At 51.3% G+C, this 26,412-nt stretch overlaps 2 protein-coding genes across 3 annotated transcripts; one reads left to right on the forward strand and one right to left on the reverse strand.

Moving 5' to 3' along the window:
- Positions 1-2,162: 2,162 nt before the first annotated feature.
- Positions 2,163-26,080, reverse strand: SLC38A7 (solute carrier family 38 member 7). Of its 2 annotated transcripts, XM_055366781.2 has the most exons (12): positions 25,977-26,080; positions 25,215-25,438; positions 21,118-21,502; positions 19,957-20,155; positions 19,594-19,735; positions 18,588-18,686; positions 17,547-17,604; positions 17,198-17,312; positions 13,356-13,503; positions 12,304-12,503; positions 11,366-11,420; positions 2,163-4,521 (listed from the first exon to the last, which is right to left on the reverse strand). In XM_055366781.2, the coding sequence occupies exons 3-12, from the start codon at positions 21,385-21,387 to the stop codon at positions 4,419-4,421; spliced, it is 1,389 nt and encodes a 462-aa protein (XP_055222756.1). In that variant the 5' UTR covers positions 21,388-21,502; positions 25,215-25,438; positions 25,977-26,080; the 3' UTR covers positions 2,163-4,418. The 2 variants fall into 2 exon arrangements, with proteins under 2 accessions (XP_055222756.1, XP_063556331.1); XM_063700261.1 differs by lacking the exon at positions 25,977-26,080 and having other exon boundaries at positions 25,215-25,965.
- On the forward strand, positions 8,236-8,775 carry LOC129527811 (large ribosomal subunit protein eL21-like). The gene has a single exon (XM_055366783.2). It carries the CDS (start codon positions 8,272-8,274, stop codon positions 8,752-8,754), a length of 483 nt encoding a protein of 160 aa, XP_055222758.2. The 5' UTR covers positions 8,236-8,271; the 3' UTR covers positions 8,755-8,775.
- Positions 26,081-26,412: the final 332 nt, after the last annotated feature.

Consider the following 26,412-nt stretch of genomic DNA (forward strand, 5'->3'; position numbering starts at 1 on the left):
AAGACCACGATTGTGCAAGTAAAGTGTCAGCACAATATAAGAACTCAACAAACGCTGCTATTCATTCATTCATTCTTTCAGTAACTACTGAGCGCTTGTGCCAGGCACCGGGTGGAGGCGCCTGGTGGGTAAAGAAGACATAAGCCTGCTCTCATAGAGCTTACAATCTAATGGGAGAGATGGACATTAACCAAGTGCTTACAAGTATTTGGGACATTAGGATGGGGATGTCTTTTTTCAAAAATCTGTAGGCTGGGCACAGTGGCTCACACGTGTAATCCCAGCATTTTGGGAGGCCGAGGCAGGTGGATCACCTGAAGTCAGGAGTTTGAGACCAGCCTGACCAACATGGTGAAACCCCATCTCTACTAAAAATACAAAAATTAGCCGGGCATGGTGGTGGGTGCCTGTAATCCCAGCTATCTGGGAGGCTGAGGTAGGAGAATCGCTTGAACCCAGGAGGTGGAGGTTGCAGTGAGCTGAGATCGCGCCATTGCACTCCAGCCTGGGCAATAAGACCACTCCAGCATGGGTGACAAGAGGGAAACTCTGTCTCAAAAAAAAAAAAAAAATTGTATACATTTTAGGGGTACACATACCATTTTGTTACGTGGCTATATTGCATATGGTGAAGTCTGGGATTTTAGTGTATCCATCACTGAAATAATGTACATTGTATCCATTAAGTAATTTCTCATTATCCACCCGTCACACCAGGATGAGGATGTCTTGAGTGAAGTGTATGAATGGATGAACTTGGCTGTTTGCACTGGAGTATGCCTGTGGCATAGACGCATCCTTTCCTTCCTTCTGTTGAGAGAAGGTGAAACTCAACCTCGTTATTCGCTCCCTAGTCAGGCCCAAAGCCCAAAGCCCAAAGCCAACCTACCCTTTGAGCCTTTCTGAAGTATTTTTTCCTTGCAGGGTCAGTCCCCCACTTTTACTAGGAGTTGGAGCCTGACCTTCACTTGAGTGTGGCTGGAGCGGGGAGGGGAAGTATGGTGAGAGATGAGTTGGTTAGACTTGACCCTAAAGGCAAGGGGGAGTCATTTAAGACCCTCCCAACACACAGTCAATGTCTGGCTACCTTGGCCACTTTTCAGTTCCTGAAGTCATGTTCCTCCCAGCTCAAGGCCTTTGCACATGCAGTTTCCATTGCTTGGCAAAGTCTCCCCACCTCTCTTTACTAATTCCTACTCATCAGTCACAGGCCAGCTCAAACATCACTTCCTCCAGGAAGTCTTCCTTGACTCCCCAGACAACTTTCCAGCCCCCAGACTAACACACTGTATTTTCCTTCCTTGGCACTTAACCACAGTTTGGAAGTGTATTATTTGTGTCATTGCTTGCTTAGCATCAGTCTTCCCACAACTAGGCTGAGAGCAGTACTGGAGTCTGTTTTGCTGGTTCTTTTTTTTTTTTTTTTTTTTTTGAGATAGAATTTCACTCTTGTTGCCCAGGCTGGAGTGCAATGGCGTGATCTCGGCTCACTGTAACCTCTGCCTCCTGGGTTCAAGCGATTATCCTGTCTTAGTCTCCCAAGTAGCTAGGATTACAGGCATGCGCCGCCATGCCCAGCTAATTTTTGTATTTTTAGTAGAGACAGGGTTTCAGCATGTTGGCCAGACTGGTCTCGAACTTCTGACCTCAGGTGATCTGCCCACCCTGTTCTCCCAAAGTGCTGGGATTACAGACGTGAGCCACTACACCCGGCCTTTGCTGGTTTTCTTGCCAGCACTGAGCGTGGTGACTGGTGGCTCTATAACCAAGACAGCTGGGACCTGCTCAACACTCGCCTCTGAAAAGATGGGGGTGGATACTCAGGAGTTTAAAGCTCTTGCCAAGATCTGAAGTCAGGGGGACAGTCTGAGACCACAAAGGCACAGGAAAGACAGTGAGGGCTTGAGTGAAGGCAGAGGTCGCAGGATTGGAGACTGCGATACATTCCTAAGTCACTGGAGAAGGACAGGTAGAATGTGGAAGAAAGCAGGGGTGGCAAGAGCCACTTGCAGGTCCCTGCTTGGTAGAGGGAGCATGGCGGTGCCATTCTGGAGATAGGGGTCAGAGACAGCGACATGCCATCTACACCTCCTACCCCAGCCCTTCTTCCTCCTGGCAGTGGCCCGGACTCTGTCCCCAGGACCAGACACAGGGGACACAGCTCAGCAGCACAAATCCCTTTTATTAACCATCTTCCCTTTCCCGGTATACACAAGTAGAAAAGAAACAGTGAAGTACCCCGATAGGGAGGGTGGGGAGAGGATGGGAGGGGCTCCTGAGGTTAGGACAAGAGGCCAGATTCCAGCTCCTTCTCCTGACTGGTCTGTCTCTGTGCAATGACTCCACTTACATCCCTTGACCCCCGAAACATGGCACTGGGGGACTGCAGCCCTGCTGACCAGGCTGTCCTCCTAGCCCTGTCAGGGACTGGTGCTGGCAGAGCTTGGTGCTGTGCCACAGACTGACAGAAAACAGCACAGTGGGTCTGGCCCCAGGGGCAGAGAAGATCAGGCACCAAGAGGGGATGTGAGAAAAGGCAGTTTATCCATCTGGGGACTGGACAGAAGCCCAGCCAGCCTCCAACCAGCTTCTGCTTCTTAGATCAGACTGCCTTGAGTGGTGGGCGGCTGGGCAGGGGGTCCCTCTCATACCCTGTACAGAGGTTTTGGGGAAGAGGGGACAAGGAAATGCTAGGGGCTCCAGGTGGAGGAGGAAGTCTGATTGGTGCCTGGGACTGGCCAAAGTGAGAGGGGGCAGCTGAGGGGCTGAGGTGGTCAAAATGGGAATATAGTGGGGAGTGGGGTGGGAGGTGGGGACATAGCCTATCTCTTTGCCCTGTCTGGGGTAACAATTCCAGTGTGACATCAATGTGGCTGGCCACTGAGGCCAGGCCTGATGGACGTGCGTTGCTGAGGAGGCTGGTAAGAGAGCCCCCACTGTCCCCAATTATGTGCGTGGGAGAGACTGAGCTACACAGTGAAATGGGATGGGAGGTGAAGAGGTAACGGGGTGAGGGGGAAGGAAGGAGCAGACAAAATCCAGACTGGAAGGGAAACTTCCAGGCCAGTGTGGCAGGCTCAAATGCTGCCCATCTGTGACAACCCAGCTGCCTTTTTGTTTGTTTTTGTTTTTTTGAGATGAAGTTTCTCTCTTGGTGCCCAAGCTGGAGTGCAATGGCACAATCTCAGCTCATTGCAGTCTCTGCCTCCTGGGTTTAAGCAGTTCTGCTGCCTCAGCCTCCCAAGTAGCTGGGACTACAGGTGCCCGCCACCATGCCCGGTTAATTTTTTGTATTTTTAGTAGAGATGGGGTTTCGCTGTGTTGGCCAGGCTGGTCTCGAACTCCTCAAGTCATCTGCCCACCTTGGCCTCCCAAAGTGCTGGGATTACAGGCGTGAGCCACTGCGCCCAGCCCTGCCTTTTTTTTTGTCTCTGGGTAGTCACGCTAGGGCTGGCGGGGGAGGAGGCAGAGGAAAGGCAGGGAGAAGAGAAAACATCACTGAAAAAGAAGGTGTCGGGGAGGTACACCCTGATTCTGACCAGCCCAGCCCACACAGAGGGTCTGAAAGGTTCTCAGCCTTCTCCATCACCCACCCTGCGGCCTCTGAAAAGAGGGGCCCGTCTCAGACACAAAAGCAGATACCCCCAACCTTATGGGGAAAGCTAACGGAGGAATACTCACAGCACCGTGGCACGGGATGGCCCTTGGCTTCAGAGCCGGGCTGGCACCGTTTGTAAACATTAGACCTGGTGATGTCTGGGGATGGAGGAGGAGAGGGATGCCCAGCCTGGACCATCAGGTTTGATGAAAGAGACAGGGTGGGGCCCCTCAAGGCCTGGGAAATGTCCATTAGCTATGGGAAAGAGGCTGACAGGTTCATGGTGGGGGTTGCCCAGGAAGGTGTAGACAAGGTCTGAATCTACCTGACTGTGCATTTGCATGACTTCAGTGCTACCTTTGGAAGTGGCCAGGCTCCTGAGGAAGCTACCACTGGCCTGGGGTAATGAGCACAACCCCTACTCAGGACAGGGTGCTCTGTGGAGGATGGTGGCCTTCTGTCCATAGTTATTCTCCAGAGGGAAGTCAGACTGGATTCTTTCTTATGAGATCTACCGACTCTCTTCACCCATGGATTCCAGGCATGGAGAAGTTGAGAACTGGGAGAGGAGGAAGGGTCCTCTATGATGTGAGACTTCCTGCCGCCATCCACGGCACTGCCAGGACTGGGGAGCAGGAAGGGGACTGGATTTGAGCTGTCCAGAGGTGTGGGTCCTGAGTTTGCCCCAGTCCCTGGAAGAGGATGTCCGGATGTCATCCCACCAGCTGGAATGATCGTGGACTAAGAATGGCCCCATAGCTCTAAGAGATGGGTTCCTGCGACCAATGGCAAAGGCCTTGTGTTCCCTGGGAGGCAGTGGTTATGCCAAGAGATCCACAAAGATGGCGTTGGCTGTGGTCTGGCCGAAGATGAAGGCTCCCAGGGTGACCAAGAGGACTCCGTAGCTGACCAGCACCCACCAGCTGTAGAACAGAGGGTGAGAGAGGTCTGATCAGTCATCCCATCCCATGACTGCAGACTTCAATATATATAACTGTTAATTACTGTAATTATCGCACTTCTCCTGTTGGTAGAGCACTTCCTACTTCCCAAAGACTTCAATAGGAAGGTAATGTGGGGCCAGGTGTATTGTCCCTAGTCCATAGGTAAGAAGACCAAGATCTAATGGGAGTAACTGATTGTTCACATCATGCCACGATTCAAATGTAGGCATCCTGATGGAAAGATATTCAGAAAAAAGCACATCACATGGAATGTGGTCTATTTCATTAAAAAAAGGAAAAAAAAGCACACATCTGCAAATGTATGTACCAATTAACAGCAACAGGGATAAAACGGAATTGAAATAAAGGGTGATTTCCGGCCGGGTGTGGTGGCTCACGCCTGTAATCCCAGCACTTTGGGAGGCCAAGGCGGGCAGATCACCTGAGGTCAGGAGTTCGAGACCAGCCTGGGCAAGATGGCGAAACTCCATCTCTACTAAAAATAGAAAAATTAGGCTGGGTGTGGTGGCTCATGTCTATAATCCCAGCACTTTGGGAGGCCAAGGCAGGTGGATCACCTGAGGTCAGGAGTTTGAGACCAGCCTGGCCAATGTGGTGAAACCCCGTCTCTACTAAAAAAATACAAAAAATGGCTGGGTATGGTGGCTCACGCCTGTAATCCCAGAACTTTGGGAGGCCAAGGTGGGCGGATCACCTGAGGTCAGGAGATCGAGATCAGCCTAGCCAACATGGTGAAACCCCGTCTCTACCAAAAATACAAAAATTAGCCGGGCATGGTGGTGCGCACCTGTAATCCCAGATACCCTGGAGGTTGAGGCACAAGAATCGTTTGATCCCGGGAGGTTGCAGTGAGCCGAGATCATGCCACTGCACTCCAGCCTGGGTGACAGAGCGAGATTCCATCTCAAAACAACAACAACAAACCCAAAAAATTAGCTGGGTGTGGTGGTGGGTGCCTGTAATCCCAGCTACTCAGGAGGCTGAGGCAGGAGAATCGCTTGAACCTGGGAGGCGGAGGTTGTTGCAGTGAGCAGAGATCGCGCCATTGCACTTCAGCCTGGGCAACAAGTGAAACTCCATCTCAAAAAAAAAAAAAAAAAAAAAAAGACAAAAAAAAGAAATAAAGGGTGTTTTTTTTATTCTTCTTCTTTTTCTTTTTTTGAGACGGAGTTTTGCTGTCACCCAGGCTGGAGTGCAGTGGTGCGATCTCCACTTACTGCAACCTCTGCCTCCGGGGTTCAAACAATTCTCCTGCCTCAGCCTCCCGAGCTAGGACTACAGGCATGCGCCACCACAACCAGGTAATTTTTGTATTTTTAGTAAAGACGGGGTTTTGCCATGTTGGCCAGGCTGGTCTTGAACTCCTGACCTGAGGTGATCTGCCTTTCTTGGCCTCCCAAAGTGCTGGGATTACAGGCGTGAGTCACTGTGCCTGGCCGATTTTTTTTCTTTCTTAGACATGTTTGTATGACTTTTTTTTTTTTTTTTTTTTTTTTTTGAGACAGAGTTTCCCTCTTGTTGCCCAGGCTGGAGTGTAATGGTGTGATCTCGGCTCACTGCAACCTCCGCCTCCTGGGTTCAAGCAATTCTTCTGCCTCAGTCTCCCAAGTAGCTGGGATTACAGGCAGGTGCCACCATGCCTGGCTAATTTTGTATTTTTAGTAGAGATGGGGTTTCACCATGTTGGTCAGGCTGGTTTCGAACTCCTGACCTCGGGTGATCTGCCCATCTTGGCCTCCCAAAGTGCTGGGGTTACAGGCGTGAGCCACTGTGCCCAGCCGACATGTTTGTATTTTTAACGTTTTTTATAATGAACAAGTATTGTTATGTAATAAGTTTTTGTTGTTGTTGAGACGGAGTCTCGCTGTGTTACCCAGGCTAGAGTGCAGTGGTGCAATCTCGGCTTACTGCAATGTCCACCTCCTGGGTTCAAGTGATTCTCCTGCCTCAGCCTCCCGAGTAGCTGGGATTACAGGCGTGAGCCACCACACCCGGCCGGAAATCACCCTTTATTTCAATTCCGTTTTATCCCTGTTGCTGTTAATTGGTACATACATTTGCAGATGTCTGCTTTTTGTTTCCTTTTTTTAATGAAATAGACCACATTCCATGTGACGTGCTTTTTTCATTCCATGTGACGTGCCAGGCACCACGCCTGGCTAATTTTTGTATTTTTAGTAGAGACATGGTTTCTTCATGTCGGCCAGGCTGGTCTCGAACTCCTGACCTCATGTGACCTGCCCGCTGAGATTACAGGCGTGAGCAACCATGCCTGGCCCTTTTATGTAACAAGTTTATAAAAGCAGGCACCTGTTCTCAAGCTTTCTACTATTCAGGGAAATGTGTACATGAAAACAATGTGTTTTTCATCCATCTGTCTAGCAAAACTTAGAAAGCCTGTAATATCCAGTGCAGGCAGGGGTGTGAGGAAAAGGGGACTCCCATTCACTGCTGCTGGGACTCTTAACTAGCACTGCCTTTTTGGAGGATGATATGAACCCATGTGCCAAAGTAAAATGAACACGGCTTGTGACTTCACAGTTTCCATCTAAGAACTGATCCTACCCAAATCCTTGAACATGTGTGCCAAGAAGTATAAGAATATCACATTCAGGACAGTTTCATACAAGAGAATATTCTGCAGCCATTTAAAAAATGAAAAAGCATGGCCAGGTGTGGTGGCTCACACCTGTAATTTCAGCACTTTGGGAGGCTGATGCAGGAGATCGCATGAGGCCAAGGAGTTCAAGACGGGCCTGGGCAACAAAGTAAAACACTGTCCTGGCTGGGCTCGGTGGCTCACGCCTGTAATCCCAGCACTCTGGGAGGCCGAGGCGGGCAGATCACTTCAGGTCAGAAGTTCGAGACTAGCCTGGCCAACATGGTGAAACCCTGTATCTACTAAAAATACAAAAAATTAGCCAGGCGTGGTGGTGGGCGCCTGTAATCCCAGCAACCCAGGAGGCTGAGGCAGAAGAATTGCTTGAGCCCGGGAGCCAGAGGTTGCAGTGAGCCGAGATCGCGCCACTGCACTCCAGCACTCCAGCCTGAGCAACAAAGCAAGACTCCATCTCAAAAACAAAACAAAACAAAACAAAAAAGAACGCTGCCTCTACAAAAAATAAAATAAGTAGCTGGGTATAGTGGTGCATGCCTACAGTCGCAGCTACTTGGGAGGCTGAGGTGGGAGGATCATTGAGCCCAGGGGTTGAGGCTGCAGTGAGCTATGACTGCACCACTGCACTCCAGCCTGGGTGACAGAGCAAGACCCTGTCTCTAAAAGCTTTTTTTTTTTTTTTTTGAGACGGAGTTTCACTCTTGTCATCCAGGCTGGAGTGCAATGGCATGACCTCAGCTCACTGCAACCTCCGCCTCCTGGGTTCAAGTGATTCTCCTGCCTCAGCCTCCCAAGTAGCAGGGATTGCAGGCATGTACCACCATGCATGGCTAATTTTGTAATTTTAGTAGAGACGTGGTTTCACCATGTTGGTCAGGCTGGTTTTGAACTCCTGACCTCAAGTGATCCACCCGCCTCGGCCTCCCAGCGTGCTGGGATTACAGGTGCGAGCCACAGGGCCTGGACAAATTTTTTTTTTTTTATTTTTAATTTTTTTGTCTTCCAAGACTCCGTCATTCAATCTTTTTCTTAAAAAAATAAATAAATAGTTCCTTTCGGCCGGAACCACCATCTTCCAGTAATTCGCCAAAATGACGAACACAAAGGGAAAGAGGAGAGGCACCCAATATATGTTCTCTAGGCCTTTTAGAAAACACGGAGTTGTTCCTTTGGCCACATATATGCGAATCTATAAGAAAGGTGATATTGTAGACATCAAGGGAATGGGTACTGTTCAAAAAGGAATGCCCCACAAGTGTTACCATGGTAAAACTGGAAGAGTCTACAATGTTACCCAGCATGCTGTTGGCATTGTTGTAAACAAACAAGTTAAGGGCAAGATTCTTGCCAAGACAATTAATGTGCGTATTGAGCACATTAAGCACTGTAAGAGCGGAGATAGCTTCCTGAAACGTGTGAAGGAAAATGATCAGAAAAAGAAAGAAGCCAAAGAGAAAGGTACCTGGGTTCAACTAAAGCGCCAGCCTGCTCCACCCAGAGAAGCACACTTTGTGAGAACCAATGGGAAGGAGCCTGAGCTGCTGGAACCTATTCCCTATGAATTCATGGCATAATAGGTGTTAAAAAAAAAATAAAATAAAATAAAGGACCTCTGGGCTACAAAAAAAAAAAATAAATAAATAAATATAAATAAATAAATAAATAAATAAAAATTTTAAAAAAGCAGCAGATCTTATGCTGATGTTAAGTGAAAAAAAGCAAGTGGCAGACCAGATGCTGTGGCTCAGGCTTGTAATCCCAGCACTTTGGGAGGCTGAGGCAGGAGGATCGCTTGAGTTCAGGAGTGCAAGGCCAGCCTGGGCAACACAGTGAGACCCCGTCTTGTAAAGAAAAAGTGTTGGGGGGAACTCAGTCCTTGTTTTTGCATATGGCCTTTGAAGATCAAAACAAATCTTTTTTTTTTTTTTTTCTGGACTTCGAGCTGTCCAGAGGTTTTAAAAAAACTATCTGAACAAAATAAACAAATGGGACCTGAGATCTGTCTTCAAATGATTTTGGGGGGCGATACTCCTCCTAAGGCCTTTAAATATTTTTGATGGTAAAAACGAACGTCAGTGGCCAGGTGTGGTGGCTCACATCTGTAATATCAGCACTTTGGGAGGCTGAGGCAGGTGGATCACCTGAGGTCAGGAGTTCAAGACCAGCCCGGCCAACATGGTGAAACCCCATCTCTACTAAAAATACAAAATTAAGCTGGGCATGGTGGCTCACATCTGAAATCCCAGCACCTTGGGAGGCCAAGGCAGGCGGATCATGAGGTTAGGAGTTCAAGACCAGCTGACCAATATGGTGAAACCCCGTGTCTACTAAAAATACAAAAAAAAAATTAGCTGGGCGTGGTGGCGCATGCCTGTAGTTCCAGGTACTCAGGAGGCTGAGGAAGGAGAATCACTTGAACCTGGGAGGCCGAGGTTGCAGTGAGCCAAGATCATGCCACTGCATTCCAGCCTGGGCGACAGGGCAAGACTCCATCTCAAAATTAAAAATAAAAATAAAAGTAAAAATACAAAATTAGCCAAGCGTGGTGGCGTGTGCCTGTAATCTCAGCTACTCAGGAGTCCAAGGCAGGAAAATCACTTGAACCTAGGAGGCAGAGGTTGGTGAGCCGAGATCGCACCATTGCACTCCAGCCTGGGCAAAAAGAGCAAAACTCCGAACTCCGTCTCAAAAAAAAAAAAAAAAAAAAGCATGTCAGTTACTTCAATTAGTAACTACTGTTCCACTACTAGACTGGGGGTTGGGGGGCTCCCTGAGCTCACCACCTAGACAAGAGGGAAAAAAAGAAAGCATTGGGAAGGCAAGAGAATTAACTGCTGTCTATACAATACTAATTTTAAGTCCAGAAAATGCAGATTGCTGTGGACTGACATTGGTCAGTGGAGAGATATGGAAGAGGAGGCTGGAAAAAGCTGATAGCCAGAAAGGGCTGAGAGGAGCCCAGGAGCCAGGTCCTGCTGAAGAGCAGGGGATCATTACAGAGAGTGTGGGACAAATCATAGAAGCTGAGGAGGCAGGGTCTGGGTCTGAGGCAGTGGGGGTGTAGGCTGAGAAAGGTGGGGTAAGAGCTTTAAGAAAAGCTGTTTGAACGTGACATGGGACTGTAAGGGGTGGAGACCTCACTAGAAACTGGAACAAGGGGACTAGACCAGGAAAGCTAAACCTGAACCTAAAGCCATTTTTTTTTTTTTGAGATAGAGTTTCGCTCCATGGCCAGGCTAGAGTGCAATGGTGCGATCTCGGCTCACTGCAACCTCCGCCTCCCAGGTTCAAGCGATTCTCCTGCCTCAGCCTCCCAAGTAGCTGGGATTACAGGTGGCCACCACCATGCCCAGGTAATTTTTTGTATTTTTAGTAGAGACGGGGTTTTACCACATTGGCCACCCTGGTCTCAAACTCCTGACCTCAGGTGATCCACCTGCCTTGGCCTCCCAGAGTGCTGGGATTACAGGCGTGAGCCAATGCACCTGGCTGAAACCACTTTTCACAAAACAAAACAAGAGCCCTGCATCTGTGCATACATCTGCATAGCTATGTGTACACAGACACGCACACATGTACAGAAGTGGTTGAGGACACAGACCATACTGGTAACATGGAGCTATCTCAGAAAGGATGTGGGGGCGAGTGGGCTGTGGGGGAAGAGGGACTTCCATCTTTTTCTATTAAGCCCTTTATTAATGTTTAAATTGTTAACAACTAGCACACTACCCAATTTTTAAAAGTATTAAAAAAAAAAAAAAAACAACCTGGCTGGGTGTGGTGGCTCACACCTGTAATGCCAGCACTTTGGGAGGCCAAAGAAGGAGGATCACCTAAGGTCAGGAGTTTGAGACTGGCCTGGCCAACATGGTGAAACCTCGTCTCTACTAAAAATACAAAAATTAGCTGGGTGTGGTGGCAGGCATCTGTAGTCCTAGCTACTCAGGAGGCTGAGGCAGGAGAATGGTGTGAACCCAGGAGGCAGAGCTTGCAGTGAGCTGAGATCGTGCCACTGCACTCTAGGCTGGGCGACACAGCGAGACTCTGTCTCAAAAAAAAACAAAACAAAAACCCATGATTTCTAAGTACACAAGCCTCTGACTCCTATCTGTTTTAAGGCCCCCACAAAGCCACGTTCCAATCCACCACCTCCCTGAGAGGATCAAGGGCTGGGCCCTGCTTTACCTGGCTGGTTTGACCTCTTCCATCTCAGAGAGTTTGGCTTGAATGAGGCACAGCCCTGAAAGAGAAGAAGTGGCCCTGAGCATTTGTGAGGGGAGAGGGCTCCCTCCCTCCTAGCCACCCCCTTTCCCAAGAAGCAGTGCTGGATGGAGAAAGGCCCATGTTTACTCTTCTAGAAATTCCATCTCTGCCCCCACGCCACATCCTGCTGGGGTCGTCTGGCATCTGCTCTCCCATGACAGGCTGGCATCTGACAAGACCCCTTGGGCAGCATGCTAGACTCATAGCTAAAGGGACAGCACTCAATGGTGACTCAGTGGTGGCCCAACCCCAGGGGTCTTCCTAGTACACTTTCGAGCAGTTCTGGCTCCCCTGCTCCAAGCAAAGTAGCTGGGGCTTTGAGGGTGGCTTCCTGGATAGAGACGAGCTGGAAAAGGGTGGAACTCATGGCTGGGCAGACAGGACAGTTCTCCAGGGATCTGGCGGTAGATCTGTGTCTGGAACCCAGGTTCCCTGATGTCTGTGTCAGGGTGCCACCCCAGACCCCACTGCCCTCTGGGCTGTAATGGGCTGAACCAGCCAGATAGATCCCTCATAGTCAAGGAGCAGCAGACACCTGAATGAATGGTTAAAAGAATAGACTCTGGACCCAGACAGCGTGGGATGGAAAAGGTTTGTTACTAGTTGAGTTTGTTAAGCTCTAGGCAAGTCTGTGACCCTTTCTGAGCCCCACGTGCCATCAGTAAACTGGAGATCACAACTATACCTTCTTTCCAGGAGGTAATGCTTGGATAGGGGCTAGTACAGAGGCGAGGCAGGTGATCAATTAGTGCTGGCGGTTACTCTCTCCTGCATGTTTTGAGCAAGTAGGGAGCTGAGGCTAGGCAGGCCCTGGGAGTCTGTGCTGTGGGGCTGTGAGATGGGGCGCCAGGGGTCCGCACCTGGGAAGACGAAGATGAAGCAGGCGGCCAGGCCTCCAATGACTGAGATCACCTTGCCGATGTCAGGGATGAAGAGCGCCAGCAGCAGGGTGAGCAGGAACCAGACCAGCGTCTGCAGCACTCGCCGCCGCCGCTCCCGCCCCACGTCCTCCTCCACTGGCATCCCCTGGTAGCGCAGCCACAGGCCTTCCACCACCGCCCTGCCCACATGGAGAAGGGCTTAGAGGTGCCCCTGCCGCTAGCAGCTCCCCACCTCTAGCTCACAGGAGCCAGACCCCTAACTGGGTAGACTGCGGGGAAAGCCCCATTCCTGAGCCTCAGTTTCCTCTTCTGTAAAATGGGCCACCAGCACTCTGTTTACCACAGGGACTAGAGACGGTGAATGTGGAGAGCTTAGCACTTTGCTTTACATCACATGGAAACTGATATTGTTTTTTCCTTAAAAGGAACTGTCTGGGGCATCCAAAGGGGAGGGTGTCCATGTGAAAGCTCAGGAAAGGATCTGGATAGAGATTCTTTTGTTTTTTTTTTTTTTTGAGACAGGGTCTGGCTCTCTCACCCAGGCTGGAGTGCAGTGGTGCAATCTTGGCTCACTGCAGCCTTGAACTCCTGGGCTCCAGCCATCCTTCTGCCTCAGCCTCCCAAGTGGCTGAGTAGCTGGGACCACAGGTGCATCCCACCACACCTGGCTATTTATTTTATTTTGTGTAGAGACGGGGTCTCACTAGGTTGCCCAGGTGGTCTTGAACTCCCAGGCTCAAGCGATCCTTCTGCCTCAGCCTCCCAAAGTGCTGGGTTTAGAGACGTGAGCCACCGTGCCATGCCATGGATAGAGATTCTTACAGGACTCACGGAATGTTCTGGTGACCCCAGGACAAAGGGCGCTTCTGAGACCTGGCCTGGGATATGTAGGGACCCATCCTAGGCACTGACTCTTTTCTACAGGCTTCAGTTTCTCCTTCTACAGGACGGGGTCCACACAAGGCCAAAGGACCATGTTGGAAGCGCTCACAGGGGCTAGGAGGGGCCCTGGGGAGTGGAAGGGGGCTCACCGCCCACAGAAGTGCAGGATAGGGTAGGAGGTGAGCACGCTCAGGATGATGAAGGCTCGGGCAACGGCCACAGCCATGTCCTCCGAGGGATAGGACAGGAGCACGTCAGGATCCACAGCAGCTCCAAAGGTCAGGAAGCCACAGATGCCTGTGGGCAGGGACAACTGGGTCAGGGCAACCCTGGGAGGGTAGTGGGGTGGACTGTCCACTCCTCCTAGGAGCAACATCAGCCTGGAGGCTGCAGCAGCAGCTCTGGACACTTAGACTGAGGCTCAGAGTGGGAGATGGGGCTCCGATCAGATGCCTCCCTCCCTGACTTCTCAGATCCCCCATTGCTGGAAGCCCTCCAGCCCCCAGCTTTCTGAGCCTGAACTTGCCCAGCACATTCCCACCTCAGTGCCTTGGCACTGACTGTTCTGTCTGGCAGACCTTCAGATGCCATCTCCTTATCATTCGGGTCTCAGTTTAGATGTCCTTCCTCAGAGAATGCTTCCTGCCAGTCCATCTACAATGACCCCCACCCCAGGCACTCTCTCACATCACGCTGTCTTATTTTTCTTTTCTTTTTTGAGACAGAGTCTTGCTCTGTTACCCAGACTAGAGAGCAGTAGTGTGATCATGGCTCACTGCAGCCTTGACCTCCTCGGCTCAAGCGATTCTCCCACCTGAGCCTCCCAGGTAGCTAGGACTACAGGCAGATGCCACCACACCCAGCTAATTTTCTTGTAGAGATGGGGTCTTGCTATGTTTCCCAGTCTGGTCTTGAACTCCTGGGCTCAAGTAATCCTCCTACCTCACCCTCCCAGAGTGTGAGCCACTACACCCAGCCTTCTTCTTTTTTATTTTTTTGAGATGGAGTTTCACTCTTGTTGCCCAGGCTGGCACGCAGTGGCACGATCTCAGCTCAGTGCAGCCTCCACTTCCCAGGTTCAAGTGATTCTCCTGCCTCAGCCTCCTGAGTAGCTGGGATTACACCATGCCCGGCTAATTTTTTTTTTTTTTTTTTTTTTTTTTGAGATGGAGTCGCGCTCTGTCATGCCCAGGCTGGAGTACAATGGCATGATCTTGGTCTCCTGGGTTCTCATGCCTCAGCCTCCTAAGCAGCTGGGATTACAGTCACCTGCCGCCACACCTGGCTAATTTTTTTTTTTTTTTGAGATGGAGTTTTGCTCTTTCACCCAGGCTGGAATGCAGTGGTGCGATTTCAGCTTACTGCCACCTCTGCCTTCTGGTTTTAAGTGATTCTCCTGCCACAGGCTCCCGAGTAGCTGGCATTACAGGCGCCGGCCACCACGCCTGACTAATTTTTGTATTTTTAGTAGAAACGAGATTTCACTATGTTGGCCAGGCTGGTCTCGAACTCCTGACCTCGTGATCCGCCTGCCTCGGGAAGTACTGGGATTACAGGTGTGAGCCACCATGCCCAGCCCTAATTTTTGTATTTTTAGTAAGATGGGGTTTCGCCATGTTGGTTGGGCTGGTCTCGAACTCCTGACCTCATGTGATCTGCCTGCCTGGGCCTCCCAAAGTGCTGGGATCACAGGCGTGAGCCACGGTGCCTGGCCGTTTTTGTTTTTTTTTTTAAAGACAGGATCTTGCTGTGTCACTCGGGCTGGAGTGAAGTGGTACAATCACAGTTCCACTGTAGTCTTGAATTCTTAGACTCAAGTTCCTCCTGACTTGGCCTCCCAAGTCGCTGGGACTACAGGCACATGCCACCATGCCTGGCTAATTTTTTTTTTTGAAGACAGAGTCTCACTCTCTCCCCCAGGCTGGAGTACAGCGGCGCGATCTTGGCTCACTGCAACCTCGGCCTCCCAGGTTCAAGCGATTCTCATGCCTTAGCCTCCCGAGTAGCTGGGATTACAGGCGCCACCACCACACCCGGCTAATTTTTGTAATTTTGATAGAGACAGGGTTTTGCCATGTTGGCCAGGCTGGTCTCGAACTCCTGGCCTCAAGTGATTCACCCACCTTGGCCTCTCAAAGTGCTGGGATTATAGGCATGAGCCACCATGCCTGGCCGATGCCCGGCTAATTCTTTAATTTTTGTAGAGATGAGTCTCACTATGTTGCCGAGGCTGGTCTTGAACTCCTGGCCTCAAGCGGTTCTCCCATCTCAGCTTTTCAAAGTGTTGGGATTACAGGCATGATCCACTGTGCCTGTCCCCTAACACTCATTTCCCTCTTTTTTAGAGACAGGGTCTCACTCTGTTGCCCAGTTTGGAGTGTAACGGCATGATCATGGGTCTCTACAGCCTTGATCTCACAGGCCAAGCGATCCTCCCACCTCAGCCTCCCAAGTAGCTGGGTCCACAGGTGCATGTTACCATAACCTGGCTAATTTTTTAATTTTTTGTAGAGATGGAGTTTCACCATGTTGCCCAGCCTGTCTTGAACTCCTGGGCTCAAGAGAACCTCCCACCTTGGCCTCCCATAGCTGAGATTATAGGTGTGAGCCACTGTGACTGGCCTCATCGCTTTCTAATTTTTTTTTAACTGTACTATCACACTGGTCTTTAAGTAAACAATAATAAAAATAAAAATAATAACAATAATAATAATAATAATTAATTTTTACAGGCTTATTTTCTGTCTCCCCAGCCAGAACATGAGCCCCAGGAGAATAGGGATTTGGCTGTTTGCCTCTCTTGTTCCTGGCTGTGTATTCAGAGGCTAGAACAGTATTGGCCCAGGCAGCTCCTATGGTCTATCCGTGGAAAGAACTCAGGGGATCCTTCTTCCAGGGTCTCCTAGACTTGCTCCCTCACCCCAACCACTCTCCACACTGCAGGCAGAGCCACCTTTCCCCGAACCACCCCCCTGCTTAAAACACTTCCTCTCTGACTCCCAGCAGCCCTCGAGGCCCAACAGGATCTGGCTGCCTGTGCCTGTCTGGCCTCACTGCCTTCACCTGCCCCCATCACACACCACTCCAGCCACACAGACTTTCTTCCTGGCCCTGCCTCAGTGATTTGGTGTTTTGTGGTTCCTCTGCCTAGAACCCTTCTTCCCCAGCTCCTCCTCTTCTGGCTCTTTCTCATCATTTGGGCCTCCTCTGAGAAGAACCTTCTGTGAACCACTCCCAAAGCCACCCATCCAGTCCCATTCATACCTTCCCCATTTTAGGCTGGGTTGGTGGCTCAAGCCTGTAACCCCAGCACTTTGGGAGGCCGAGGCAGGAGAATTGCTTGAGCCCAGGAATTCAAGACCAGGCTAGGCAACATAGTGAGACCTTGTCTCTGCCAGAAAAAAAAAAAAAAAAAAAAATTAGCTGGGAACAATGGCACATGGCTGTAGTCCCAGCTACTCTGGAGGCTGAGGCAGGAGGATCACTTGACCTCAGCAGGTTGAGGTTGCAGTGAGCTATCATCATGCCACTGCACTCCAGCCTGGGCAACAGTTTCTGAGACCCTTTCTCAAAACAAAATAAAATAGAATAAAACAAAACACACCTTCCCTATTTCACTGTCATCAGGATGCTCGCCACCATCTGGAATTCCTTACTGATTCCCCAGTTACTCCTGCATGACTGTCTCTCCAACAAGAATGTCAACTCCATGAGGGCAAGACCAGCTCTGTCTCTCTCCATGGCATCCCCCATGCTGAGAACCGTTCCTGGCACTTCCTAGGCACCAACTTAGAACTGGTGAATGAATGGATGAATACACCACTCTCATCTTGGCAGGAGGAGGCTCCAGGCAGGCCAAGTTCAAGCCAATGCCTGTACAAGTCATGCTGGGAATGCAGGGCTGTCCCCAGGAAAGCTAGGCCCCAGGACCTAGGGACTCCTGTGGAAATGAGAGCACTCTAGTCCCAGGTCTTGGGTGGGGAGCACTCACCTGTCCCCATGTAGACAGCGAGGGCTATGACCATGGCAGCTGTCACCACTCCACCCCAGGTCTTCACTTCAGGCTGCTGCATGCTGTTGAAGACGGGCACACTGCTGACGTGGCACTGTCCAGGTGAAGGGCACGGTCATGGTGGGGAAATGACCTCAACCCCAGTTTCCAGAGGAAGGTACCTTGGGAACAAAGACCCCAGGGACATGGGGCAAGTCCTGAGGCCCCTGTTCCATCCTTCCCCCCAGGATTTCCTCCATTCTGCCTGGGTTCCTCCTCCTTCCTGGGTTCCATCCCAGGGTGGGGTGATCTAAGGGGACAGCAGGGACCTTGCAACTGGCACTGGCACCTGAAATCCGAAGCAGATGGTGGGCATGGCATTGAACACAGCCATCCAGGAAGCCGGCCTGTGAACAAACACACATGGTGCTGCCACCTGGGAACCCCTCAGAGCCACCAACCCACCCCACGCCCTCACTCTCCGGTCAGCCCACCATGGTCTCCAGCAACTGGCATTCTATAGCTTCAACCCACAGAAGTCTGGGAACAGGGAGAAGAGGCATCCTTATGTCCCAGGGCCCTCTGGGATGGGCCTGGAGGTTCAGAAAAGCCCCCCTGGGGCCAAAATCCAGAATTCCTGGCTCCGGGACTGGGGCTTTTGCTTTACTGGTTTGTTCCTTTCAAAAGAAGGAAATTGTTTTCTTTGTTTTGTTTTGTTTTGTATTTTATTGAGATGGAGTCTTGCTCTGTCACCCAGGCTGGAGTGCAGTGGCGCGATCTCAGCTCACTGCAACTTCTGCCTCCCAGGTTCGTGCCATTCTCCTGCCTCAGCCTCCCGAGTAGCTGCTACTACAGGCACCTGCCACCACACCCAGCTAATTTTTTTGTATTTTTAAAGTAGAGACGGGGTTTCACCGTGTTAGCCAGGATGGTCTCGATCTCCTGACCTTGTGATCTGCCTGCCTCAGCCTCCCAAAGTGCTGGGATTACAGGCGTGAGCCATTGCGTCTGCCCCCCCCCCCCCTTTTTTTTTTAATAATAAATTCACCCTCAAAGATACAGAAATTACAGATAAGCAGATGCTGGAAACACAGGCAATTCCACCCTGGGATTCCACCCTCAGGTTCCTCCACAACCCAAGGCCTAGCCTCACACTGGCTCATCTGTTGGATGTAGGTGGCAAAGTGCCTCCTGTCTCTGATTCTTGCTCTTCCTTCCAGTAACATCAGATCAGGGGCTCTTTCCTCCTTCCTACAATGACCAAGTCAGCCCTGATGAGCTCATGAGCCTTGAGAAGAGCACCTGTGTGGCCTTCTGGTTCCTGACCCAGCACCTGCTGGGGCCCAAGTGGTGGCTTCTTCCCCATGTCTCCTAGGGCCCTCACCCTCACCTGGTCAGGATGTTCCCTGGGGTCATCTCTTTATCTGGCCAGATGTACTTGATGATAACGATGGCTGTGACGTACCAGGTACCCACGACGCTCAGGAAGCTGCCGGGAAGGAGAGACTAAGTGTCCTCATCCCCAGCTGCCTCTTATCTGATTCCACCCCTAGGGACATCCACCTTCAGCTCTAGCAACCACAAGTGTCCACTGAATGAACCGTGGACTATGCCAAGCAGACTCAGGAAATGCCTGAGAAGTAGTTTCAGAGAAACCTGCCACAGCTAGGAAGGAGCTGGACAGCCAACAGGGGACCCGATCAGCATCCCTGGCCATCGGGAAGTGCTGGTTCAGCTCCGTGGCTCAGAGATGATGCAGAAAGCAGAGCTCCAAAGCACACCTGGGACTTGAATCAGAGCAGCCCAGCCTGGGCAGGGGCTGTGGGAGACCATCCTCTGAGCCTGGCCTTTGAGAACTAAGAGATGCCAGAGGTAAGAGGGTTGAGAGTACAGACACTTTTGTGTCAACATTTATGGGAGCCTTGGAGAGAGCGGAGCATGGCCCCTGCACTTACAGACGGGGAAGCCTAGAATCCCACAGCCTTTCAGACACTGAGACAGGAAACCAGTCTCCTTCCTTCATGCCAAGCTGCAGGTAAGATGCTGGTAGGCTGACAGTCTCAAAGACCCAAATTCCTCCCAGGGAAAGCCAGGAGGCTGCCTTCACCACCCAGATACCACCTGTTCCTTCTTTGACAAGGACACTTAGAACTGAACTACTCATGGATGCAAAAGGACATTTAGAACTGAATCTCTCACGGATGCATCTTTTTCTATGAGAGAGACAGAAAAGGATGGTCTTATCTGAAACCCTGCAAGCCCCGGTCTGCCCTGCCTTGCCTACTCTTGCTCCCCAAGGTGAGGTGGCATGGAGGAGCAGGGTTCCCCAGGAGCCCTTGGGTCTACAGCTGCCCAGGATCATAGCTTCTGTCTGACCCAGGCTGGGGCCTCCAAACCTGGCATATTTCTGGAAACCAATCTCCCTGGGGATGGAGAGGGGCAGGATGAAGAGGAAGGCAGTGAGGCTGATGGTGAACTTGCGGTCTGTGTACCAAGGGCCGCTGGCCCCCTCCGGCTCTTTCGCCATCACAGCTATAACTGCACAGGGAGGAAGGAGGGAATGTCAAGCCAGGCCATCATGGGGTGTGGCCCTCCTGCTCTGCTGGGCCCCAGGACCTCCCTCTGCCTGGAGGGAGGATTCCCAGATGAATGCTGGGCCCAGGTAAGTCCTGGAGAGGTGTTCAGTGCCTTTTCCCTCCACCCCACGATCCCTGGGGCTGATAAGAAGAGATGGGGTAGAGACTGAGGGAGAAGCTCACTCTTGTCCTGCTGGTCGCCAATGATGATTAGGAAGGCAATGCAGGTGCCAAAGGTGTAGACAGCGATGGCCACCTCACATAGCACACCTGTCAGCTTGCCACACACAGCCCATACCACCTCCTGGTAGGTCCTCTCATTGCTGGCCTGGGAGCAGTAGGCCAGGATGACAAGGCCACTGATGATGAAAACCAGCATACCCTGCAGGCAGAGGCAGAACAAGAGCTTGTGGGAAAGGCCTGGCAGCAGAGGGCACCCTGGGCTCGCCTAGCATTTACTGGGCCAGTGCCCAAAGCAAGCTTGGCAAATCTCACAAAGGCAACTTTAAGAGACTGCTAGAGGATGCCGAGTTGAGATTTTCTTTAAAAACAAAAAGTTTTTTGAAAAATTGCAAACATACAAAAGTAAAGAGAATAGGCTGGATGCGATGGCTCATGCCTGTAATCCCAGCACTTTGGGAGGCTGAGGCAGGAGGATCACTTGAAGTCAGGAGTTTGAGACCAGCCTGGCCAACATGGTAAAACCCCGTCTCTACTAAAAATACAAAAATTAGCTGGGCATGGTGGTGGGTGCCTGTAATGCCAGCGACTTGGGAGGCTGAGGCAGGAGAATCACTTGAAACTGGGAGGCAGAGGCTGCAGTAAGCCGAGATCGGGCCACTGCACTCCAGCCTGGGTGACAAAGCAAGACTCCATCTCAAAAAAAAAAGTAAAGAGAATAGTAAAAAGAACTGACATGTATCCATCACTCAGCTTCAAAAATGATCAATGCATGGCCAACTTGTTTCATCATTCCCCTTCCCTCCCACTCCGCATTTACTGTGAAGCCAATATAAGCTATCATACCATTTCATCAATAAATATTTCACTATGTAGTTCTAAAAGATAAGGGCCCTCTTTTTAAACATACCACAAAATCAATGTTACACCTAAAAAATTAGAGATGTAATTGATGTTCAAATTTCTCTGATTGTTGGAAGGCTTCTGAAGCCTCATTTGGGTCAGAGGAAAGAATACTAGAATAGATTAGTCATGTCTGCCATGTGTGAGGGAGGGGAGAGCAGTGCGTGTATCACTTACTGGCCATCCCTGACCCGAAGCCTCCCTTTTGAGGCAAAGTGCCCAGCTGAACTGCACCTCTGCCCTCCCGGCCAGTGCACTCACCATCTGCAGTGCGATGCCTGCTGCCACGCCCCCTGCAGTGCTGAAGGCTGCTGGGAAGTTGAGTAACCCTGCACCCAGGCACGCGTTGACGACGATGAAGATGGCCCCAAGTGTGGAAGTGGTGCCTCTGTCCGGACCCCCAGGAGAGGCTTCCCACTCACTCTTGGGGGCTGTGTCCACACAGGGACTCTGCAGCAGCCGAGCCCGCTCCCCGGCATCCGTGCTCAAGTCCCACTCGCTGTAGTCATTGTTGATGCTGACCTGGGCCATGGCCCCAAGAGCCTTCTTCCTGCAAGGTCTGTGGGTTCTGCCTTACAACCACATGCCCCAGGGAGCTGAGCAACACCCACCTGTTTGGGGCTGTTAGCTTAGGACTCTTCTCAACCTAGATGGGACAAAGGCAGGCACTACTGTTATCCTAAGATGGGGGAACTGGGGAACAAAAAGGTGTAATAACTTTCCCAAGATCACATGGGTAGGGTCCAAACCCAGGTATGCCTCTGTGCAGACAGTGCACTGGGTGCCAGAGTATGGGGAGACAGACACAGAAACAGATCAGGTGCAAATCATGCTTGCTTCAGGCATACAGACTCATTGGACCAGTTCGATGTCAACATAAAATGGGTACTAACACATCAGCACTAGATAGAGGCCCCGCATCGGGCAGGTGTGTCATGGATATACTTTATCTCATTCAATCCTTAGGACGGTCTTGTGGTCAAAAGGTTCGGAGAGATCCCATCACTGACCCAGGGTCATATATTAGCAAGTTGCATAGCAGGATTTGGATCCAGATCTGTCTGGCTTCCCAGCCTGTTTCCACCCCACAGGGTCCCAAAAGGACCCCTCACCAAGAACTGAGATTCAACATATTACAGTCCAGCACGCCTCCCGGTGGCCCGGAGTCTGAATTCTGTGGCTTTCGAGGCCCTTCGAAATTCAGGCCAATTCTCGACTCTTCTCTCATGTGACAAGCCCCCATGCCTGTCATGTTTGCGTCTTCAGGAAAACAATGATTCATCCCATGCTTGGAATGCTCCCAACTCCTTTGCCGCCACCCTTTTAGGTCCTATTTCTTCCCCATTTCCTGGGTCACTCACTGAGCTCTTCTTGGAGCCATGTAGGGGCCCAGAACCACTCTAGCTGGTTTCTTCTCAGTACTCTCTCATGTGCTAGCATCTCACTGGCCACTAGGCTTGCTTTCCTGGGCTAGATTACAATGATCAGTGCCAAACATGCAGTGCTGTTTGTCACTATAAACCACTATTGCTGCAGCTACGGAATGCTTTCTCATTCAATCCTCAATGCAGCCCTAAAAGGTAGACATGACAGTCACCATTTTACCAAAGAGGAAGCTGAATCCCAGAGGGGATAACCACTCTCCCCTCAGTCATACGGCGGTCAGTGGTGGAGCTGGGATTCAAACCCAGGCCTGTCTGACCACAGGGCATCCATCTGTTTGTATCTGCCCCACTCCTGGGTCCAAGATGGTACCTTGGGTATGGCAGAACTCAGATAACAGGCTTATCACCTGACTGATTCTCTTTGCTCTCTGGATAAACACAGTTGAGATGCAGTTTTTTTTTCTTCCAAGAATCTCGAGAGGCTCTGAGGAGCCCAGCCCTGAAAAAGGACCTTCAGTGTTCTCAAGGTTCAGCTCGTAGCCTGAGACCCGCAGAGAAATGATGGTCCTAAAGCATCAAGTCCACCCCAAGATAAAGAGCAGCCCTGGATAGGGCTGTGATCTGGGTCTCCGAGTAGGTTCTGCCATCAGAATGCTGACTCCTCCGCTGCCTATCTGTGTGACCCCGGGCAAGTCACTTCGCCCCTTTAGGCCTTTACATCATATGTTCCTGTGGGTCGTGTGTTAATATCAGTAAGGGTTTAAGACTCAATAAATGGTCACTGCTGCTGTTATTTCTGCAGATGCCCCTTCCCATGTTGCCCACCACCACCATGCCTGAGACTCTCCAGCCCTAAGCAAGCAGAGAGCAGAACACTGATCAAAACCAGAGCCTGGGCCGGGTGTGGTGGCTCACATCTGTAATTCCAGCACTTTGAGAGGTCGAGGTGGGCAGATCACCTGGGGTCAGGAGTTTGAGACCAGCCTGGCCAACATGGTGAAACCCCATCTCTACTAAAAATACAAAAATTAGCCAGGTGTGGTGGCGCACCCCTGTAATCCCAGCTGTGCAGGAGGCTGAGGCAGGAGAATCGCCCGAAATCAGGAGACAGAGGTTGCAGTGAGCCCAGATCACGCCACTGCACTCCAGTCTGGGCGACAGAGTGAGACTCTGTCTCAAAACAAACAAACAAACAAAACTCAAACCACAGCCTGGTGCTATTGGCCAGGTAACAATGGGCACAGAGGCCGTGGGATAGCTAATGGGAGAAAGAGCAGGAAGAAGGCCAGATTTCAAGGGCAGGAACTAAGGGGGCAGGGAGGAGCCAGGGCAGTCTTCCCCAGAGGCTGCTATTAGCTGGTTACCACCCAGGCTGGCGAAATCCGCCAAAGACTCCTGCTCCTAGAGTCTCCTCATTCCTGAGTCCCGATTTCACGGTACTCATACAAAACTCCATTTTAATCTCTACTCCCTCCCTGGTTTAGTCTTTATTTATTTAGAGACAGGGTATCACTCTGTTGCCCAGGCTGGAGTGCAGTGGCGCAATCAGAGCTCACTGCAGCCTCAATCTACCAGGCTCAAGCAATCCTCCCACCTCAACTTCCCGAGTACCTGGGACTACAGGTGTGTGCCACCACAGCCAGCTAACTTTTTAATTTTTTTTTTTTTTTTTGAGACGGAGTCTTGCTTTGTCACCCAGGCTGGAGTGCAATGGCACGATCTCAGCTCACTGCAACCTCTGCCTCCTGGGTTCAAGAGATTTTCCTGCCTCAGCCTCCCGAGTAGCTGGGATTACAGGTGCCCGCCACCATGCCTGGCTAATTTTTCTATTTTTAGTAGAGATGGGGTTTTGCCATGTTGGCCAGGCTGGTCTTGAACTCCTGACCTTGTGATCCCCCTTGGCCTCCCAAAGTGCTAGGATTACAGGCGTGAGCCACCAAGCCTGGCCAATTTTTTAAATTTTTTGTTCCTGTGGGGAACAAAATTGGCCTTTCAAAATTCAGGCCAATTCTCAACTCTCCTCCCATGTGACTTCTCCCACGTGGCAAGCCCCCTACGCCTGTCGTGTTTAACTTTTTTGTAGAGATGAGGAGGTCTCACTATGTTGCCCAGGCTGGTCTTGAACTCCTGGCCTCAAGCAATCCTGCTGCCTTGGCCTCCCAAAGTGCTGGGATTACAGGCGTGAGCCACAGCCCCCGGCCAGGTTCAGTCTTTATAGCCCAGAGGGAAAAAAAGGGAACTGAGCATATTCAGCCATAATGACTGCCCTAACCATTGGGCCACCCTCTCTGATGCCTTCAGCCCACTGGGGGTTTAAAATGACTAACAAGACCCCTTGGGCTACTTCCCATCACTCCTCCTGATGATGGACAAAGCTGGGGACCATCCACTCATGAGAGGGAAAGGGTGAAAGTTCATGTGCTCTCAGCCATCTGTCATCAAGCATGGAACCAAGGGACATGGCACCAGAGGAAACATTTCTCTGCTGGCTCGAAACCCAGAAAGATCTGTCAGATGTCACAGGGCTTACACATCCTCTTACACATCCTGTCACCCAACCAGCAACTCAGCAAAATCAAAGCAGTGAGCAGCGAAGGCAGAGTCTTGGGACTCCCAGGCTTCCAGTGTAGCTAGAGAAAGAACCCTGCAAAGTGACCACTGCCAGAGCTGTGACCATCTCCTCCCCGCTGCTCACGTCACAGAGACAGAGGTCTACAGAGTGATTCGTCCAAGGTCACAAGGCTTGGTGTGGCTTCCTGACTCTCCAACCAAAATGTTTCCCTTGGGCACCCCTGCCCGAGTCCTGCACTATCTTCCAGACTCTCCTGCCACCCACATGAGAGTGCAGGCTGGGGTCCTCATGGAACTCAGAAGCTGAGGGTCCCACCTCTTGCAGATTCTCTGCCTTGGTTAAGATCTCTCGGCACCCCCACTGCTCACTGGCAAATTACTCAGCTCATTGTTGCACCTTACCTGCTCTTTCTCCCTGATGGGCTGTGCCAGAGGCGGTTGCTCCTTCTCCCCAAAGGTCTGGGATCTGATTCTCCTCACTTCCCTTTCTGGACCCAATTTCTTCTTTCTCAAGACTTTGCCTAAAATTTGCTGTCAGCAGAGGGAAGAGTTTGGGCTACTTCTGTGCTGGCTTCAGCAGAGCTGGAGGAAACTGAGCGGCTCTCACGCTTACTCATGGAATGGAGCTTCAGGACAGATAGGAAAACAGGCCCAGGAGGGAGAGGTTAGACTAAGGTCACAGTGGGTAGCTGGCAGAGCCAGAATAGAAGCCTGATGCCCACACGCTCAGGCCAGCGATGTAGGCCCCTCAGATCCCAACTGGAGTGTGCTCCCAGTCCAGCCTGGGGTTGGAGCCCTGAGATAGAAAGGGTGGGCTGCTCTGTGAGGTGAGGCTTTGTGAGGTGAGCCAGGGCGCACCCGGGCCAGGAGGCCGGGGCGGGGCGACTCCCAGGCCTGAAGCGAGAAGGGTGGGCTACTGTGGGGTAAACTGGGGAGGAGCTCCGGGACCCGATCCCGGCCTAGGACTGGGTGGAGACCCTCTGGCTGGGTAAAGGCGCGGCAGAGCTGGCGCAACAGAGGGACGGGCGTGGGGCGAGGACAACGGGATCTGGACGCCTGCAGGGAAAGGGTCTGAGCTCTTCCGCGGTGGCGGGGACTGAGGGGCTCCACAGACCTCGGGGATCTAACACTTCCACCCTCCAGAGCCTGTCTCCGGCCACCTACCTTGGGGGATTCTTTCCCGAGCCGGCTGCGGAGACACGTGAGCATGCATCACATGACGCCCGCTCGGGCGGCCGCGGGACACGCTGGGAGTTGTAGTTCCCGCAAATGTGAAGCTTGGACAACACCAGCTGCCTGAATCCTCAGCCCGGCAGCACTGCCCTGAGCCAGCCTCGCGTCCAGCCAGCTCGTGTTTATCCTCTTACTTTTAGTCTTGGCCTCTTGACCAAATCAAACACTGCTCCTTCCTCCAAGGAAGAGCATTAGGAGGTCTGGCCTCTTTGCCAGTCCCAGTGGCGGTGGGCCAAAGCTATTTGGCCTCATTATCCTCCCGGTCTCTGTCCTTGCCTTCACGCCCATGGCCAGAGCACTGGAGTTTTTTTAAATCAGTAATGTGGGGGACGTGGAGCCACGGTCTTTCCTGCCAGAGAGTGAGCTG

The sequence above is a fragment of the Gorilla gorilla genome, chromosome 18 (assembly GCF_029281585.2).
Source record: "Gorilla gorilla gorilla isolate KB3781 chromosome 18, NHGRI_mGorGor1-v2.1_pri, whole genome shotgun sequence".
NCBI lineage: Eukaryota > Metazoa > Chordata > Mammalia > Primates > Hominidae > Gorilla > Gorilla gorilla.

Excerpts from the sequence above, each read along its gene's own strand:
- LOC129527811 (XM_055366783.2), top strand. The coding sequence starts at position 8,272 with ATGACGAACACAAAGGGAAAGAGGAGAGGCACCCAATATATGTTCTCT.
- SLC38A7 (XM_055366781.2), bottom strand. The coding sequence starts at position 21,387 with ATGGCCCAGGTCAGCATCAACAATGACTACAGCGAGTGGGACTTGAGC. Across the intron at positions 20,156-21,117 it reads CAGGCATCGCACTGCAGATG|GGTATGCTGGTTTTCATCAT; the intron begins GTGAGTGCACTG and ends CTCTGCCTGCAG. Across the intron at positions 4,522-11,365 it reads GAAGAGGTCAAACCAGCCAG|CTGGTGGGTGCTGGTCAGCT; the intron begins GTAAAGCAGGGC and ends TCTGTTCTACAG.